Raw genomic sequence first — 20,346 nt, 5'->3', positions numbered from 1 at the left:
CCAAGGACCCAAGGGGGTTGCATCAGAGCAGTGGATCATGCTCTTCTGTGTCTTGCACCACAGTGAACTCTTTAGGGCCTTCCTGGTGGCTGGCACCTCCTGGCCAAAAATCATTTAATGTACCTGCTTTGTAAAAAGAAAATTTTCTGTTCCTATACTACCTATCTCCAAATAAGAAACAAAAGAAAGGCCGGGTGCGGTGGCTCATGCCTGTAATCCCAGCACTTTGGGAGGCCGAGGTGGGCGGATCACGAGGTCAGGAGATCGAGACCATCCTGGCTAACACGGTGAAACCCCGTCTCTACTAAAAATACAAAGAAAAAAAATTAGCCGGGCGAGGTGGCAGGCGCCTGTAGTCCCAGCTACGCGGGAGGCTGAGGCAGGAGAATGGTGTGAACCCCGGGGGGCGGAGCCTGCAGTGAGCCGAGATCGCACCACTGCACTCCAGCCTGGGTGAAAGAGCGAGACTCCGTCTCAAAAAAAAAAAAAAAAAAAGAAACAGAAGAAAATGGTACATTCTCCTGTAAACCTAGCCAGATCATTTGTACTTTTACCCAGTGTTTGAGTTTGTGGGGTACTAGAAGAGGATGGAAGGAATTATGTACTATGCATTGGGATAAGAAACAATCTTTCCATACCCTAACCAGAGTTGTAAACTATTAAGGACACTTTTCATTTTCAGAGAATAAAGCTCATTTGTTTCTGGATCTGGAGCATACTCCAAGGATACTAACCACTCTCCCACTCCTGATGGGTATCTTAGGTTGGCTAGCCGAGAACATGACTGACTGGCATTAGTCCTCCTAGACTCCAGAGTTGCAACTGCTGTTCTCCCAACTTGTAAGATTTCTCAAAGTTTTCTGTATTTGAAGAAGATGGGGAGGGAAAGTGACCCTCTGGCGCTAGCGTGAGACTGCCCTGTGAAACCTTCCTCAGGGACCCTGCAGTTAAGTCACATCCTTTTCTTTTCTTGTTTTTTCCTTTTTAATGTCCAGATGGGATCTCACTATGTTGCCCAGGCTGATCTCAAACTCCTGGCCTTAAGCAATCCTCCCACCTCAGCCTCATGAGTCACTGGGATTATAGGCATGAGCCACCTACCTAGGTCTCTTTTCCATTTCAACAGCCGTGTGTACATACCTCTGTTACAGCAAGACTATGGAATTTTTTTTTAGATGGAGTCTCACTCTGTCGCCCAGGCTGGAGTGCAGTGGTGCGATCTCGGCTCACTGAAACCTCCACCTCCCAGGTTCAAGTGATTCTTCTGCCTCAGCCTCCTGAGTATGTGGGATTACAGGCACCCGCCATCACGTCTGGCTAATTTTTGTATTTTCAGTAGAGATGGGGTTTCACCATATTGGCCAGACTAGTCTTGAACTCCTGACCTCGTGATATGCCCGCCTTGGCCTCCCCAATTGCTGGGATTATAGGCATGAGCCACCGTGCCCGGCCGACTATGGAATTTTAATAATTTCTTTTTTTACACGTGTGTCAGCCTAACCAAACAAACAGTCTTGGTGATAGAAACCATGCTCTACTTAGCTCTGTAATTCCAACAACTGACAAAAAACAAGCTTCCAATGAAAATTTGTTAAGTTAGTTTCTGATTAATTCGGAGGTAATTTTTCTGAAGATTCTGTATTTTTTCCCTCTCTTCAGTCAAGTCTTTTGAATCCCCATCACACACCGATCACCCCACCCAAATTTCCTACCTCCCAGTACTTGGTTCGGCTGATACCCTGTGCATATGCTCGGGCAAAGTTACTTTCACTGTTGAGGGCTGTAACGGCTGCACTGAGCTGAGACATGGGGTGTAGATTGGTGGGAAAGTTGTCCAGCATGGTGACCACATGGGAAGGCAGAGCTGCCCTCTTTGCCCACTCTTTTGAGAGCCAAGATACCTGTGGAAAAAGAGACAGTGCTCAGAACACCAGCAAGGACAAGGAAGGAGAAAAATAAAAAAGGACAGCAACATCTGAGTAAAGAAAACCCAAGAGAGTTCAACCCAATCCATTTACACAGCAGAACTCTGCTCTGATTCCTTCCCCTCACTACACATCTCTATAAATGCCGGATCAGCATTAAGTGTCTGAGATTAGAGAAAGGCAATGAAGAAGGGTAATGAGAAGAGCTAATAACATCCTTCTGCTTTACCTGTTCCTCTGTTGGGATATGCCCAGTTACCAGCAGCCAAAATAAGCCCTCAGGCAGGGGTTCTTCCCCACCCTTAGCCTTGGGTAGCAGTTTCTGGCATTCAGGGATACTAAAGCCTCGGAAACGGATGCCCTTGAGAGAGAAGAGAGAGAATTACAAATCAAGTTTATAGCCTGGAAGTCACACGACTGGTCTTACTCATCAGACCTTACAACAAGTTAGAGTAGGACTTTTTATGTTAATTAATTATTGTTTTTGTAGAGGTGGGGTCTTGCTATGTTGCTCAGACTGGTCCCAATCTTCTGGCCTCAAGCAATGCTCCACCTTGGCCTCCAAAAGTGCTAGGATTACAGGGGCAAGCCATCATGCCTAGCCCAGAATATAATTTTTAATATATATATATATTTTTTGAGACGGAGTCTCACACTGTCGCCCAGGCTGGAGTGCAGTGGCGCGATCTCAGCTCACTGCAAACTCCGCCTCCTGGGTTCACACCATTCTCCTGCCTCAGCCTCCCGAGTAGCTGGGACTACAGGTGCCTGCCACCATGCCCGGCTAATTTTTTGTATTTTTAGTACAGACAGGGTTTCACCGTGTTAGCCAGGACGGTCTCAACCTCCTGACCGCATGATCTGCCCGCCTCAGCCTCCCAAAGTGCTGGGATTATAGGCGTGAGCCACTGCACCCGGCCCAGAACAGAACTTTTAAAGCTTAAATCTTCACATAACTTACTTCTGGTTTTGTACTTTTATTTTTACTAGTTGATATATTTAAAAGGTAAATTTGTTCTTCAATTATTCCATACATATGTCTTCTCTACCTTCCAATATATGAAGCTAGGTGCTCTGTTTTGTGCTTACCCTTACTGGTCTAATCCACGGTTTGCATATTTGCACAAACTTAATGATTATTAGTAATTGACATGAAAATGTCTTACCTCATCAGGATCAAGAACTGATGTTTCATAGACCAATCCCTTCATGCCTCTCATGCCACCATACATCTAAAGAGGATGAAGAAAAAAGGAAAAAAAAAGAGAGACTGTGGCCAGTAATCAGAATGATTCAGACTAGAACTTGTTAGAGCTTCATGGGATCTGGGAGAGAAAATTTATTCTTAGACTTGTAAGACTTCATTTGGTGAGAGATGTCTGAGGAGTCAGCTTACTAAAGAATTAAACTTTGTGGCCAGGCACAGTGGCTGACACCTGTAATCCCAGCACTTTGGGAAGCCGAGGCAGGTGGATCACCTGAGGTCAGGAGTTTGAGACCAGCCTTGGCCAACACGGTGAAACCCTGTCTCCACTAAAAATAAAAAAATTAACGGGCATGGTCTATGTGCCTGTAATCCCAGCTACCTGGGAGGCTGAGGCAGGAGAATCGCTTGAACCCAGGAGGCAGAGATTGCAGTGAGCCAAGATCACACCATTGCACTTCAGCCTAGGTGACAAGAGCAAAACTCCATCTCAAAAAAAAAAAAAAAAAAGGAAAAAAAAAAAAGAAACTTTGTGGCCAGGTGCGGTGGGGCTCATGCCTGTAATCCCAGCACTTTGGGAGGCTGAGGAGGAGGGAAGATCCCTAGAGCCTCTCACAGAGTCTGTCACTCAGGCTGGAGCGCAGTGGCACAATCACGGCTTACTGCAGCCTGGACTTGCAGGTTCAGGTGATCCACCCACTTCAGCCTCTTGAGTAGCTGGGATTATAGGCACGTGCCACCATGTCTGGCTAATTTTTTGTATTTCTTTTTTTTTTTTTTTTTTTTTTTTTTAAGAAATGGGGTTTAGGCCGGGCGCAGTGGCTCACGCCTGTAATCCCAGCACTTTGGGAGGCCAAGGCGGGCGGACCACGAGGTCAGGATATCGAGACCATCCTGGCCAACATGGTGAAACCCCGTCTCTACGAAAAATACAAAAATCAGCTGGGCATGGTAGCGCGGGCCTGTAATCCCAGCTACTTGGGAGGCTGAGGCAGAATTGCTTGAACCTGGGAGGCAGAGGTTGTAGTGGGCCGAGATCACGCCACTGTACTCCAGCCTGGTGACTCAGTGAGACTCCGTCTTAAAAAAAAAAAAAAAAAAAAGAAAAGAAACAGGGTTTTGCCAGCCATGTTGCCCAGGCTGATCTTTTTTTTTTGTTTCCCCCAGATGGAGTCTCACTCTTACCCAGGCTGGAGTGCAATGGCGCAATCTCGGCTCACTGCAACCTCTGCCTCCTGGGTTTAAGTGATTCTCCTGCCTCCCTGAGTAGCTGGAATTACAGTTGCCTGCCACCATGCCCAGCTAATTTTTATATTTTTTAGTAGAGACGGAGTTTTACCATGTTGGCCAGGCTGGTCTCGAACTCCTGACCTCAGGTGAGCCACCCGCCTCGGCCTCCCAAAGTGCTGGGATTACAGGCATGAGCCACTGCAACAGGCCTGGAAATGAAATTTTTTAAGTTGAGAAATCACTATCTTTCTTTTTTGTTTGTTTTAGAGATAGAGTCTCCCTCTGTTGCCCAGGCTATACTACAGTGGCATAATTATGGCTCACTGCAGCCCTGAACTCCTGGGCTCAAGCAATCCTCCTGCCTCTGCCTCCCCAGTAGCTGGGACTACAGGGGCATCCCACTATCTCTGGCTAATTTTTAAAATTTTTCTTTCATAGAGATGGTATCTTCCTTTGTTGATCAAGCTGGTTGTTAACTCCTGGCCTCAAGTGATTCTCCATCTGCAGCCTCCCAAAATGTTGGGATAATAGGCATCAGCCATAGCGCCCAGCCTACTATCTTTAATATTTCTGCCTCTGATTCCTTTTCTTATTGTATTTCACTTTTTTTCTCCTGCCCACTCAACCACTCCCCAACATACCCTACCCTCAAATTCCAACCAATCAAAACAAACAGAATGAGTTCCATTCTAGAAGAAGGGGATGGAGACCAATAAGCTAAAAACTGTTGAGAAACTATCAGCTGAGCTGCTCAGAATCTGAAGGATGGGGAAAAGTCATCCTAAAGCTGTCCTACAGGGCCTATGGGACAGAATGCTTTTGAATAGTCAGTGGAGAGAACGTTACTTTTGTTGAAGCACATTACAGAGCTACTTTTCCCAGCCAAAGCCACATAACCCTTACCATGTCCACAGTGATTTGGCCCACCACCGTCTTGCCATGTTGCTGCCTGAAGGTCTTAATTCTGGCCTGCTCCTTAGGTATCAGGTCAGCCAATATGTCTTTCAAATTCTAAAAAGAAAAGTAGAAGGGCTAAGCGATGGTCTAAAAGTTTATTAGATTTCCTGCAAAGTAGGTGTCAAGAATTTGCTTTTTAGAAGTTGGCTTTATCTGCCAGGGAAGTCTGGTCAACTACTCTGCACAATGAGAGTAAAAGAATTAGGCAGGGGGAGGAAGGAATCAGGAGTTAATGTTTAATGGGAACAGTTTCTTGGTTTGGGCAGACAAAAGTTCTGGAGGTGGATGCTTGCACAATGATGTAAACATATCTACTGCCACTAAAGCATATACTTAAAAATGATTAAAATGGTAAATTTTATGTTATGTATATTTTACACTATTTAAAACATTTAAAAGAATTAGGCAAATGTATTGATATTCCCATCTCACTATACCACTGAGTAAATTATTTGTTAAATAGTAGTATAATAATAATAGCAGCTATAACAATAACAATAATAACAAACACTTCCAGGAAATATTCAGGATAATAAGAGGCCAGGTGGTTGCCAAATCCTCTGCCCCAAGGTCAGGCTGGCCGCAATGATTCTTATTCTTAGTCTTCTTTTCCAAACCTTACCGTGGAGGAAGCACTGGCATGCCGGGCTGCAAGAACAAGACAAGATGCATTCTGCAAAGCAAAAAAGAAAACCTTATGTAACTGTTACCCCTCCCTCCTTTGTATTAACAAGAAGGAATTACAGTGACTCAACCTCTCTCTCTTCATCTTAGCCTCTTAGGGCAGTTTGACATAAGAAAGCTGTAAAAGTCCCCAAACAGTTTGGAAGGAGTTACCACTATGGAGACAGCAGGAGGTTTAACTGCTTTTTTTCATCTACAGCTTCACTAGCATTCCTTGAAGACAGACTCTTTCCCATCATCTGGGTTCCAGAACAGGGCAGTTGTCAATATTTTTGAGTGACCCCAAGGAAAACGAACGAGGAAACTGAGCAATTACTTAACACTGCTAGTAAGATCTCTCCTGCACCTGGTCTTTCGGCAGCACTTCAACCTCTCTAGTCTGGGAAAGACCACAGGCAGAGGACAGCCGTTCACAACGGTACTTCTGACCCTCCTGGAAAAAGCACAAAGATTATCTACAAAGAAGCTGACAGAAAACTACTCATTAGCAGAAATGGAAACTTGCAAAGTTTCTAAAAGTGTCAAAAGAAAATAATTAGTTTGGCTGGGTGCGGTGGCTCACGTCTGTAATCCCAGTACTTTGGGAGGCTGAGGTGGGTGGATCACCTGAGGTCAGGAGTTCAAGACCAGCCTGGCCAACATGGTGAAACCCCGTCTCTACTAAAAATACAAAAATTAGCTAGGCGTGGTATGGGCAGGCAGCTGTAATCCCAGCTACTCAGGAGACTGAGGTGGCAGAATGGCTTAAACCTTGGAGGCAGAGGTTGCAGTGAGCCAAGATTGTGCCATTGCACTCCAGCCTGGGCAAATGAGCAAGACTCTGTCAAAAAAAAAAAAAAAAAAAAAAAGAGAGAGAAAATAGTTTAGCTAGTTTATGCTTTTCTATGTGTACAGGTAGTTTCTTTTTTCCTCAAATAAAAAATACATCTCTGAGAAGATTGTCAAGTTGCAATAAAAGTTCCACACCAACTTTGTGAGTTTTCTTCTTTTCTTTTTTTTTTTTTTGAGACAGTTTCATTCTTGTTGCCCAGACTGGAGTGCAATGGCACAATCTCAGCTCACCGCAACCTCCACCTTCCGGATTCAAGTGATTCTCCTGCCTTGGCCTCCCTAGTAGCTGGGATTACAGGCATGCACCACCACGCTTGGCTAATTTTTTTGTACTTTTAGTAGAGACGGGGTTTCACCATATTGGCCAGGCTGGTCTCAAACTCCTGACCTCAGGTGATCCGCCTGCCTTGGCCTCTCAAAGCGCTGGGATTACAGGCGTAAGCCACCGCACCCGGCCATACACCAACTTTGAAATAAGATGACCAATCAGGTTACTAACTAGAAATACGGCCTGAGGCAAGGAAATTAATTTTTCTGTACTAGATTTTGAAAACAAATTGAGATAATCAAATTAAGCCTAAGTTTCCTGCTCTATAAAATGGCTCTAATACTCACCACACACCTTACAGAATAGTCCTATGATAATTAAATTACAGTGGACATAAAAGTGCTTTGCAAACTTAGAAGATTACACACAGAAATAAACTAATCCTGGAGCAAGGCTGCACCTGTCCTCCTTTTGTCAAAAGACCAGAGACACCTTTTCTAGTAACTACTGCACTGCTCTCTGTGCAAAAAATTGCTACCTGCCTGGGGTGAGAGTTCTATAGGGCTGAAGGCTTCTTAGATTTTTTTTTTTTTTTTTTGAGATGGAGTCTCATTCTGTCGCCCAGGCTGGAGTGCAGTGGCGCGATCTCTGGCTCCCGGGTTCAAGTGATTCTCGTGCCTCAGCCTCCTGAGTAGCTGGGATTATAGGCACACACCACCATGCTTGGCTAATTTTTGTATTTTTAGTAGAGACAAGAGTTTCATCATGTTGTCCAGGCTGGTCTCAAACTCCTGACATCTGGTGATATGCCTACCTCGACCTCCCAGATTTTTAGAATTTTTAAAATTTAGTTCCCCTATTTCTGTTGGGGTGGAGAGGAGGAACGAAAAGAAGCCCTTCAGAAAGGTCACTCTTTCCCCCAGGCTGGAGTATAGTGGCATGTTAATAGCTCACTGTAGCCTTCAATTCCTGGGCTCAAGTGATACTTCCACCTCAGCCTCCTGAGTAGCCGGGATTACAGGCGCACATCACCAAACCCAGCTAATTAAAAAAAAAAAAAATTTTTGTAGAGATGGGGTCTTGCTATGTTGCCCAGGCTGGTCTCCAGTGATCCTGGGCTCAAGTGATCCTCCATTCTCAGCCTCCCAAAGTGCTGGGATTATAGGTATGCACCACCGCACCCAGCCAGAAAAGATTACTTTTACAAGAATCAATCCAAAGGTAAATTCAGAGAGCATAGACCAAGCCAGTATGTTCCCAAAGCAAAGGAGGAACACCTCAAGTTGTTACCAGGGCTGTCCTTAACTCCTTTTCTTAACTTCCTAAAGAGTCTCCTCTTATCTTACTGAGGATCATTTGAGCAAGAAATAGGCAGCACAAACAGCCCTTCATAGCCCTGCACCTACATGGGCAAACAGGAAGCTGAACCCAGCACTGAAGATGTAACTTTGCCCTTTCTTTCACAAAAAAAGTGGGCAAAGAAAACATGTTAATAAGTTCAAACTATTGTTCTACAGTTAACCTTGTTCAAGCTATTCCATGGTTTAGAGTCCCACAGATTCCCTATTATAGAGGCCCCGTGTCCCAGAGACTACATCAGCCCAGCAAGAGACCTTTTAATTGCAGGTGGTTGTTTGCTGTGGTGATTTTTTTTTTTATTTTTATTTTTTTATTTTTTATTTTTTTTGAGACGGAGTCTCACTCTGTCTCCCAGGCTGGAGTGCAGTGGCACAATCTCAGCTCACTGCAAGCTCTGCCTCCCAGGTTCAACGCCATTCTCCTGCCTCAGGCTCCCAAGTAGCTGGGACTACAGGCGCCCGCCACCACGCCTGGCTAATTTTTTGTATTTTAGTAGAGACAGGGTTTCACTGTGTTAGCCAGGATGGTCTTGATCTCCTGACCTCGTGATCCGCCCGCCTCGGCCTCCCAAAGTGCTGGGATTAAAGGTGTGAGCCACTGTGCCCGGCCAGCTAATTTTATCTTTTAAACTTTTCTTATGGAGACGGGGGTCTTGCTATATTGCCCCGGCTGGTTTTGAACTCCTGGGCTCAAGCGATCCTCTTACCTCAGTCTCCCATAGTGCTAAGATTACAGGCATGAGCCACTGCAACCAGCTGACTTTGTTTTGTTTTGTTTTGAGACAGAGTCTTGCTCTGTTGCCCAGGCTGAGTGCAGTGACTTGATCTCGGCTCACTGCAACCTCTGCCTCCCAGGTTCAAGCAATTCTCCTGCCTCAGCCTCACGAGTAGCCGGGACTACAAGCACCGACCACCATGCCCAGCTAATTTTTGTAGTTTTTTAGTAGAGACAGGGTTTCACCACGTTGGCCAGGCTGGTCTCAAACTCCTGACCTCAAATGATCCACTTGCCTCAGCCTCCCAAAATGCTGGGACTACAGGCATGAGCCACAGTGCCTGGCAGATTTTCTGTTTTTTGTTTTTGTTTGTTTTTGAGAAGGAGTCTCGCACTGTCACCCAGGCTGGAGTCCAATGGCACGATCTCAGCTCATTGCAACCTCTCTCTCCTGGGTTCACACGATTCTCCTGCCTCAGCCTCCTGAGTAGCTAAAATTACAGGTGCACACCAACACACCCCGCTAATTTTTTGTATTTTTAGTAGAGATGGGGTTTCACTATGTTGGCCAGACTGGTCTCGAACTTCTGACCTTCTGATCCACCACCTCGGCCTCCCAAAGTGCTGGGATTACAGGCGTGAGCCACCGCACTCAGCCTGATAGCCACTTTCTAGCACCCTTCGGTGTCAGGTTCAGTCATGTTTTTTGCTAAACCTGAAGCTTAAAAAAAAAAAAGTTACCAGAGGAATTTTAAAGGCAGCAATTCATTGGTAAGATTGCTCAAAAGGATAGAGTAGAAAAAATTCAACTTAGGACAACTTTATCTAATGATGTAGAGTACACAGCACTTGATTTGGAGTTAGGAAAGGAAGTCTGGGTTCTAGTCCTAGCTCCATTACTAATTAACTAAGACAACCAAAGGAAAACAATTAACTACTATTTCTCTTCCCATTTCCATAATTAAGATAACACACTACTTAACTCAGAGTCTGATTCTCAGGCTCCAATAAGGACATATATGCAAAAGTAGTCAAGTCTTGTTACTTAAAATGTGACCTCCTCGCCAGAAGTATTCACATTTCTTGGGCCTCAGACCTACTGAATCCAAACAGTTGAGATATGAAATTACCAAGGACCAAGTCCTAAATTAACGTTCTGCCACTTTCCCCCTGTGTTATCTTGGCTATGTAACCTAATTTCTAAGTCTCAGTTTTTACATTTCTAAAATGGTAATAATAAAAGCCAATTTCAGAGTAGTTAAGTAAACTAAATAATTTTCATAAAAGCATCTAGAACAGTGCCTTGTGCATAGCTGAATTCAGTAAATATTTGTTTCTTAGAAATGTGTTGGCCTATCACCTACCATCAAGTGTCAGAACTTCCTGGGAGTTGGATCCCAGGAAAGAAGCAGTCAAGCTTGAGGCAGAGGTGAATGGATAATTCCTTCTAGCTGTGGAATACAAAATAAAGTTCCAATTTTCTTTCTTTCTTTTCTTTTTTTTTTAACAGCCATCAAGGAAAAGATACCAGTTTTCTTTTTAAGGAACCAAGAAGGGAGGAGCCTCAGGGAGAGGAAACAAATTTAACTAACCCTAATGGCCACCAGCAGAGCAAATGACTCTAGACAGGAGGTGCTTGAAGACTGTAACACCAAAGGCTACATTTCATTTCCTCTACCCCATGGCTGCCAAAGAAAGCTGCTGAATGGCTCTGAACAGTACACTCAGGTTATGTTCATTGATGAGTGATGAGACAGGTAGATTACAAACCTCTGAATCATCCCTGAACTTCTACCTCCCAGCTTCTCCCCTAACCCTGGAGGTGTAACAGTTGGGCTTTTGGCTTCTGGATGCATGCCACCTGTAGAGTCACCTTACTGGAACAGCAGCTCTCAGGTGAATCAGGCAGTCATCTCACTCAATAGGTCAGCTCCTTCATGGGGAGAGATGGAGAGGGCTACTTCCAAAGACAAGGGCCTGGCTCACAATGTCTGACAGCCAGTATTCTCTATAGGGTGGAGGTGGGGTTATCACAATCACGAAGAGGTTTCCCCCACAACCACTAAGAGCTCATTTGTTGCCACCCATTACAAGAACTCCTCTAGTGAGTCTGCTATTACTGATAGAGGTGGGCTGTAGCCCTCAAATGTGGTAAGATGAAAAAATATAAAAATTGAAAGAGGCCAGGTATGGTGACTCACACCTTCCTTTGTTCTCCTCTGCCAAAAGTTCTAAGTTGCGGCTGGGTGCGGTGGCTCACGCCTGTAATCCCAGCACTTTGGGAGGCTGAGGCAGGCGGATCACGGGGTCAGGAGATCAAGACCATCCTGGCTAACACGGTGAAACCCCGTCTCTATTAAAAAATACAAAAAATTAGCCAGGTGTGGTGGCAGGTGCCTGTAGTCCCAGCTACTTGGGAGGCCGAGGCAGGAGAAGCTCCGGGAGGCGGAGCCTGCAGCGAGCCGAGATTGTGCCACTGCACTCCAGCCTGGTTGACAGAGCGAGACTTGGTCTAAAAAAAAAAAAAAAAAGTTCTAAGTTGCTAGCCAATCAGGACAAATGCAAAATGTGAGGTCCCATTCCAGCAAATGGAAACTGGAATTGGACACAGCAGTAGGGTGGATGTGTCAGGGTATAAATGACCCTGTTTCCTTTGCTCAGTGTACTCTCGTGGCAAAACTGCTGGCGTGTACCCTTTCTGCAGAAAGTATAAAGATGGCCTTGATGGCCGGGCGCAGTGGCTCACACCTGTAATCCCAGCACTTTGGGAGGCCAAGGCGGGCGGATCATGTTGTCAGGAGATCGAGACCATCCTGGCTAACAGGGTGAAACCCCGTCTCTACTAAAAAAATACACACACACACACACACACACACAAAATTAGCCGGGCGTCATGGCGGGCGCCTGTAGTCCCAGCTACTCAGGAGGCTGAGGCAGGAGAATGGCGTGAACCTGGGAGGCAGAGCTTGCAGTGAGCCGAGTTTGCACCACTGCACTCCAGCCTGGGCGACAGAGCGAGACTCCATCTCAAAAAAAAAAGGCCTTGCTGAGTAAATTAAATTAAATTAATTAAATTTATGTTCAAGTGCTATTTCTTTACGGCACCAGGGAACAAGCATTTCCAACAGGAGGCTGGGCAGAAGAATCGCTTGAACCCAGGAGGCTGAAGCTGCAGTGAGCTGAGATTGTGCTACTCACTCCAGCCTGGGCAACAGAAAAGACTATCTCAAAAAACAAAACAAAACAAAAAAACCCCACTTACTCAATATAGGTTATTTTCCTCTTACTCCTTAGCCTATTACCATCACTGTTCCACATCTGGCACCCTCACCCTACAGTCAAGAAGCCAAATTTTCTTTGATTCTCTATCCTAGGTACATCCAGACTCTGTCCGTCCTTCCGCATATCCAGGATATGTCCTACCACATATCCACATAACCAACATTAAAACCTTGGGGGAGGCTGGGCGCAGTGGCTCATGCCTATAATCCCAGCATTTCCGAATTAAAAAGCAAGACTCTGTCTCTACAACAAATAATTTAAAAAATTAGAAAACAGGCTGGATGCAGTGGCTCACGCCTGTAATCCCAACACCTTGGGAGGCCAAGGCGGGTGGATCACCTGATGTCAGGAGTTCAAGACCAGCCTGGCCAACATGGTGAAACCCCATCTCTACTAAAAATACAAAAATTAGCCAGGCGTGGTGGCACATGCCTATAGTCCCAGTTACTCGGGAGGCTGAAGCAGGAGAATCGCTTGGACCCGGGAAACGGAGGTTGCAGTGAGCTGAGATCGTGCCACTGCACTCCAGCCTGGGTGACAGAGCAAGACTCCGTCTCAAAATAATAACACTAAAAAAAATTAGAGGCCGGGCATGGTGGCTCAAGGCTGTAATCCCAGCACTTTGGGAGGCCGAGGCGGGCGGATCACAAGGTCAAGAGATCGAGACCATCCTGGCTAACATGGTGAAACCCCATCTCTACTAAAAATACAAAAAATTAGCCGGGCATGGTGGCGGGCGCCTGTAGTCCCAGCTACGCGGGAGGCTGAGGCAGGAGAATGGCGTGAACCAGGGAGACGGAGCTTGCAGTGAGCCGAGATCGTGCCACTGCACTCCAGCCTGGGCGACAGAGCAAGACTCCGTCTCAAAAAAAAATAAAAATAAAATAAAAATAAATAAATAAAAAATAAAAAATAAAAAAAAATTAGAAAACAAAACAGAAAAACCTTGGGGGAGAAGCTCCTGATTTTAACAGGGACTTCGTCCTTCATCAACAAAAGATCAGAGCTTGCCAAGCCAGCAGGACTGGCTTAGCTGATGGAGCAAACACAATACACTAATAACCAGTAGGAAAAAATCCTGTGCTACAGACACTTCCAATGCAGAAGGAAGAACATGCATTCAGAGAACACGAACACAAGTAGGACAAAGGCTCCTCTCTCCCCAGAACCAGGTCAGAGAACTAAAGCCATTTAATGTGTGTGTTTCACAATGGTGATACTGGAAGTCAGTTTGGCATTACATGGTCAGGCCACTTAAAAGCCTGAGCAATCTACAGATTTCATACTTTGACCTCCTTCATACTTACAGACATTTCCTTAATAATTCTACCTAATTGTCATTTTCCAACAGTCTCTTCACGTGAATAGTCACTGATCACGGCTGGGTGCAGTGGCTCATGCCTGTAATCCCAGCACTTTGGGAGGCCAAGGTAGGCCGATCACCTGAGGTGAGGGGTTCAAGACCAGTCTGGCCAAGATGATGAAACCCTGTCTCTACTAAAAATACAAAAATTAGTCGGGTGTGGTGGCGCACACCTGTAATCTTAGCTAATCGGGAGGCTGAGAAAGGACAATTGCTTGAACCCAGGAATCAGAGGTTGCAGTGAGCCGAGATCATGCCACTGTACTCCAGCCTGGGCTACAGGGCAAGACTCCATCTCAAAAAAAAAAAAAAAAAAAAAAAGATGCACTGATCACTCAGTAAGGAGGACTGCAAAAGATACTCCTCCAGCTTCCATCTTCAGAAAGGAATTGCAAGTCTATTTTTGTTTTTTGAGACAGAGTCTCTGTCACCCAGGCTGGAGTGCAGTGGTGCGATCTCGGCTCACTGAAACCTCCACCCTCTGGGTTTAAGCGATTCTCCTGCCTCAGCCTCCCGAGTAGCTGGGATTATAGGTGCCTGCCACCGTGCCCAGCCAGGAATCACAAGTATTAAACTATCCTTTCAGTAGGAACACTTCCTGTTCTTTTGTTGAGATGAGTCTCACTCTATTGCCCAGGCTGGAGTGCAGTGGCATGATCTCAGCTCACTGCAACCTCTGCCACCCAGATTCAAGCGATTCTTGTGCCTCAGCCTCCCTAGTAGCTGGGATTACAGGCACCTGTCACCAAGATTGGCTAATTTTTGTATTTTTAGTAGAGACGGAGTTTCACCATGTTGGCCAGGCTGGTCTCGAACTCCTGACCTCAAGTGATCCGCCCGCCTCAGTCTCCCAAAGTGCTGGGATTACAGGCGTGAGCCACTGTGCCCGGCCAACACTTACTGTACTTTAATTTAATGAACTTTTTTTTTTTTTTTTAAGAGACAGGTCTTGCTATGTTGCCAGGCTGATCTCAAACTACTGGGCTCAAGTGATCCTCCTACCTCAGCCTCCCAAAGTGGTGGAATTATAGACATGAGCCATCATGCCTAGCTAATAAATATTTCTTGGCCGGGCACGGTGGCTCATGCCTGTAATCCCAGCATTTTGGGAGGCTGAGGCGGGTGGATCGCGAGGTCAGGAGTTCAAGACCATCCTGGCCAACTTGGTGAAACCCCATCTCTACTAAAAATACAAAAATTAGCCCGGTGTGGTGGCATGCGCCTGTAGTCCCAGCTACTAGGGAGGCTGAGGCAGGAGAATCGCTTGAACCCAGGAGGCAGAGGTTGCAGTGAGCCGAGATCACACCACTGCACGCCAGCCTGGGTGACAGAATGAGACTCCATCTCAAGAAAAAAAAAAAAAATTATTGAACACCTACTTATTATGTGTACACTAAGTATATACTAGTGAATAAAGAATATAGGATCTGTCACCATAATACTTTCTCAGGAATTAGAAACTATTCCCTTACTTCTGCTAGAAGTTCTTAGAAGTTTTACGGCCGGGTGCGGCGGCTCACGCCTGTAATCCCAGCACTTTGGGAGGCGGAGGCAGGCGGATCACGAGGTTAGGAGATCGAGACCATCCTGGCTAACACGGTGAAACCCCATCTCTACTAAAAATACAAAAAATTAGCGGGGTGCAGTGGTGGGCGCCTATTGTCCCAGCTACTCGGGAGGCTGAGGCAGGAGAATGGCGTGAACCCTGGAGGCGGGGCTTTCAGTGAGACGGGATCCAGCCACCACACTCTAGCCTGGGCGACAGAGCGAAACTCTGTCTCAAAAAAAAAAAAAAAAGTTCTTACAAGTTTTACCTCCCTGACACTTTTGGGATTTACAAGAAACTTTTCCAGATCCCATCCTACTCTGCAGAATCATAATCTGAAGGTAGGATCCAGGAAACTGCAACATAAACAAGCATTACGGGTGACAATGCCCACTGTGAGTTTACAGACCTTTTAAAATAGCATCATGTTAAAAGAAATACAGAGGGCTGGGTGCAGTGGCTCATGCCTGTAATCCCAGCACTTTGGGAAGCTGAGACTGGTGGATTGCTTGAGCCCAGGAGTTCGAAACCAGCCTGGACAACATGGCAAAACCCTGTCTCTAAAAAAACTACAAAAAAATTATCCAGGCGTGGCTGTGTGTGCCTGCGGTCCCAGCTACTCGGGAGGATTGCTTGAGCCCATGAGGTTGAGGCTGTAGTAATAGCAAGCCATGTTTGCACCACTGCACTCCAGCACCCCCCACCCCCAAAAAAACCCAAAACAGAGAACTAAGGAATTTGTGCAGCTGAAGCACAGTTGAAGCCAGAACTGAAAGACAATCAGATGCTAAGAAAGATCTATTGCTACAGTTGCCTCATTACAGTTTTAAATTTCACATCCTACTCTGTTGCATAAAGCATTGACACAGGGCAGAAGGAATCATTGTGTGGCTTTATTGAAATCCACCAAGTCTGGTTTCCCTTCTGCTGCCCCTTGGATTTTAAGTCAGGAATGCCAACTCTATCACTGCTACCTACCATACTATTCTTCCTGCCTCCCCATGCATTCATTCACCTGCTACCAACCTAAAGGCCACCAGGAAGACCAAAAGCAATCATCTCACCACTAACACCCCATAAGGCTTCCCCTGCCATTCTAGTATCAAGGAATCACCGTTACTTTGGGTAGGCTGATAGTCAAAGTGAAGGCACAGAGATATGAGCCCTTACCTTTAAAAAATTTGGGCTTTAAAACCTAACTAAATATTTTGCAGGACAAAACCAACTCAGTTGTGTTGAACCCAATTTCTGAGTAGGACTTATACAGGTGATGTTGTACAGTGGTATAAGTCCTATGTAAAGAAACCATTGGTTCCTTTGCATTTAAGTGTCTTGAAAAAGTCAAGAAGTAATCTAGAAACATCTTTGAATTGATTTACTCAGTTTCAAACATACTAGCTTGGAGAAGCAATTTTCAGTGGCTCAAGAGACAGTTCCCTTTAACTAGGGTTGGTGAAGCATGTTGACTTCAAAAGTCCAGAAGTGAACTGTAGCCCTACTTCAATTCCTAGCCCAAATCCAAACCCAGATCATCTGTGAAAAGACATTTTTGATGTCACAAAACTGACCCACAGATAATACTAAGGCCACTGCTTAGCATTAATGCATTTGGATAAACAAGAAGTCAAATAATCTCAAAGCTCTCTGAATTAATGTCTCTCTACCTCAGGGGTTTTAAATTATGTGACAGTGAAAGTAGAACAATAGAATAATGACTAATTCACATTTTGTCTCCTAGTAAGGTTAAAAAAATTCGCCAGTCTGGCCAATACGGTGAAACCCCGTCTCTACCAAAAGTACAAAAAATTAGCTGGGCGTGGTGGTGCACACCTGCTAACCCCAGCTACTCTGGAGGCTGAGTCACGAGAATCGCTTGAGCCTGGGAGGCAGAGGTTACAGCGAGCGGAGATTACGCCACTGCACTCCAGCCTGAGTGACAGAGCAAGACTCTGTCTCAAAACAAAAAAAAATTTATTCTCAGAAAAGTAAAACTACACCTGACGCTGAGACTCAAAGTGGTAAAAGTCAGTTCTCCCTGGTGAGAAATTACTGCTTCCCAAAGTCTACCTTACTAGCAAAAGTAAAATTACCAATTATGACTACCATTATCCACAGGCTAAGCTAGAAAGCGCAGGCAGGTGCTAGCAATGCTGACAAGCCAACAAGCTTCTTGGTATCCTGCTCATATTGCTTATTTCTCAGGAGATTTCCAGTCCAATAAACTCATTATTGGGCTTTGCTACCACCCCCCCGCCTTTTTTTTTGAAATGGAGTTTCGCTCTTGTTGCCCAGGCTGGAGTGCAATGGCGCGATCTGGGCTCACCACAACATCCGCCTCCTGGGTTTGAGCGATCCTCCTGCCTCAGCCTCCCAAGTAGCTGTGATGACAGGCATGTGCCACCATGCCTGGCTAATTTTGTATTTTTCGTAGAGACGGGGTTTCTCCATGTTGGTCAGGCTGGTCTCAAATTCCCGACCTCAGGTGATCCACCCGCCTCTGCCTCCCAAAGTGCTGAGGTTACAGGTGTGAGCCACTGCACCTGGCCTACTTTTAAGGGTCAAAAGCCTTCTAATGGCTTTCAACTGATAGGTTACTAGGATCGTCAGGCCATCTCTAATAGGAAAATAATGGTACCATAATTATGTAGCTCTGTCATCCCAAAAGTGTTCTGAGCTTCCCTATGGGCTTAAGGAGCAAAATAAATTCAATAGGTAAATCCTAAGGCTTTTTCACATTCACTGCAGGGTTAGACTATCTGGTCTGGGTCAGCAGCTCAGAAATGAGCTAATTATAGTGTCCCCCCTTCTGCCAAAACGCTATCTAGAACTTGCTTCATTTCCCAAGAGGTTTCCTTACCCTTTTCCCCAGCAGCAGGAGAAGCAACAGCCAAGTAAGACAAGCATCTCCCAAATGCTCAGCTAGTACTTGCCACTGGGTGCCTGGAAGAACCAAGGTAAATCTTACAAGTTTCACTTTGTGCCAACCATGAAAAATAACGCACAGCAGGCCAGGTGCAGCGGTTCACACCTGTAATCCCAGTGCTTTGGGAGGCCGAGGCAGGAAGATTACTTGAGCTCAGGAGTTCAAGACCAGCCTGGGCAACATAAGGAGACGCTGCCTCTACTAAAAATAAAAAAAAATTAGCCAGGCGTGGCGGTGCACACCTGTGGTCCCAGCTACTTGGGAAGCTGAAGTGGGAGGATTGCTTGAGCCCAGGAGGTGGAGGCTGCAGGAAGCCTTGGTCACACCACAAGACTCCAGCTTGAGTGACAGAGCAATATCCTACCACAAAAAAAAAAAAAAAAAAATTACATATAGCAAGCCAAAACCATCCTAAGACTTTCCTTTCCTTCAGATGCTGTCAGCTTTAAATTATCCGCAGAAAAAACTAAGTTCTTTGCAGAAGTCAAGGTCACTTGTGGGACCGTCCCCTGCTTGGATTAGAGGGCTGGGACTCCCTCAGCACAGCAGTTTCTGTCTAAAAGGGCCAAGTTACTTAGAACTAAAAGTGCTGCAATTTGAAATTGGAGGCATCATTACCTGCAACAGTATTTCTATGACCCAAAAGGCAATCAATACCAAGTAAAGGACCCCAAAGGAGAGAAAGTTCCTGGATAAAGTAGACTTAAGATGAACGGCATAACCTGGGTAACCAAGTAGTATGACGGTCATGTGACCTTGGCATTAGTATCTCTTGCCAAGGATCTTCATTTATTGGCCTGCAGTTTGGTGGAACCACCTTTCTGGTTCTTTCTGCAATCATGTATGACAGTCATGCAGGAGGTTGTATAGAAGTGCTCCACCCCACCCAAGCTCCTCCTATATAAAAAGTGCAAGAGTCCCAAGGACAAAGAGGAGGGCCTGAATGACCCACTCTTGTGCTTGGCGTGGTCACCGAAGGCTTAAATAACAGGCTTGGAGAAATGGAAACAGGCAGTTCGGGAACTGACAAGGCCCTTCCTACAAAGAAGACGAAATTAGCCACTGCTCCAGAGTGAGCACATCTCTTCACTCCCGCTCCCTCCACAAAACTGACTGTAACTCCAGTGGAACACCGCATCTCTAGTCTTCTACCAGAGGTTCCTGTCTCGGCTCCTTGCTATTTCAGGGCCACGCATTCCTTCCCCTTTCATTTCAGACATGCGGGGTGACAGCAGGGTCGGCCTCCTCACGCGCTCTAGACTGCGGGCCGAGGGCGGACGGCGTGCACTTCACCCCCAGGAGCCAGAAGGGAAGCGTGGAACATGGTCCTGGGAGCTTCACGCAGGGCTGGCGGCCAGCCAAGCGCAGGGTCCTTTAAGGCGCGCAGGGTGCGCACGGGTGTGGGAGGGAGACCCCGGCGCCGGAGGGCCTGCGGTCGCCTCAGCCCCACCCTGGGACGGCGTGCTCCCTCCCCTCGCTGCTCACCTTGGTTCCCAAGAGCCGGGCGGCCGCAGTAAGTAAAGCCATGGCGAGCGATCTCCGGGATCTGGTGGGGAGGTAAGAAGGGGAGAGAGCTGCGGCAGGAACAGGAGCCGCCGCCGCTGCACCAGAGGCCGCGCCGACTGGTTGACAAGGTTGAAAGGAGGCGGCTCAGGGAAAGAGTAGACGAACCGGCGGCGGCGCCCAGCCCGGGGTCCTCAAGGAGGCCCCGCCCACTGGCCGGAACCCAAGCCCGCCCCTCTCAGGGGACTCTCCCCGGGCCCGGCCATTGGTCCGTTATGGAAGCGGGGCGGGACCTTAGCCCTTGACAGCAGTTGTGACGGGGAGGATTGGACCGCCCGGATTAGGGCTAATTAAGGGTGGATGGGTGGCGGGCGGGGAAGTGCGGGTGGCTAAGTAGGTGCCTGAGAACTCAGTTAACTTCCCTCTTGGCTTTTCCCTTTGACCTTAACACGTTTGGGGTTATCTCTGAGGCGAATACTAAAGGAGACGCTCCAGGACTCGACCTCTGAAGGTCCTTGGAGCCAATTCTGTAATATGCTATCATGGAAACTGATCAT

The 20,346-nt window shown here is 46.4% G+C and overlaps 1 protein-coding gene across 2 annotated transcripts in view; it reads right to left on the bottom strand.

The window, feature by feature from the left end:
• Positions 1 to 20,033, bottom strand: part of CS (citrate synthase) — a 30,335-nt gene extending 10,302 nt beyond the window's left edge. Inside the window, exons 1-6 of one of the 2 annotated variants that reach the window (XM_055246826.2) lie at positions 19,772 to 20,033; positions 5,939 to 5,989; positions 5,263 to 5,370; positions 3,092 to 3,157; positions 2,155 to 2,286; positions 1,713 to 1,901 (exon numbers count right to left, since the gene is read on the bottom strand). In XM_055246826.2, coding sequence (XP_055102801.2) covers positions 1,713 to 1,901; positions 2,155 to 2,286; positions 3,092 to 3,157; positions 5,263 to 5,370; positions 5,939 to 5,989; positions 19,772 to 19,813 — 588 coding nt within the window. In that variant the 5' untranslated portion in view covers positions 19,814 to 20,033. Of the gene's footprint in view, positions 1 to 1,712; positions 1,902 to 2,154; positions 2,287 to 3,091; positions 3,158 to 5,262; positions 5,371 to 5,938; positions 5,990 to 10,536; positions 10,619 to 19,771 lie in introns of those variants that run through there. The other variant, XM_063621360.1, reaches the window with a different exon arrangement.
• Positions 20,034 to 20,346: the final 313 nt, after the last annotated feature.

The sequence above is a fragment of the Symphalangus syndactylus genome, chromosome 17 (assembly GCF_028878055.3).
Source record: "Symphalangus syndactylus isolate Jambi chromosome 17, NHGRI_mSymSyn1-v2.1_pri, whole genome shotgun sequence".
Classification (NCBI taxonomy): domain Eukaryota; kingdom Metazoa; phylum Chordata; class Mammalia; order Primates; family Hylobatidae; genus Symphalangus; species Symphalangus syndactylus.
Note: the sequence above shows the minus strand (reverse complement) of the source record. Positions and strands in the feature narration are given on the sequence as shown.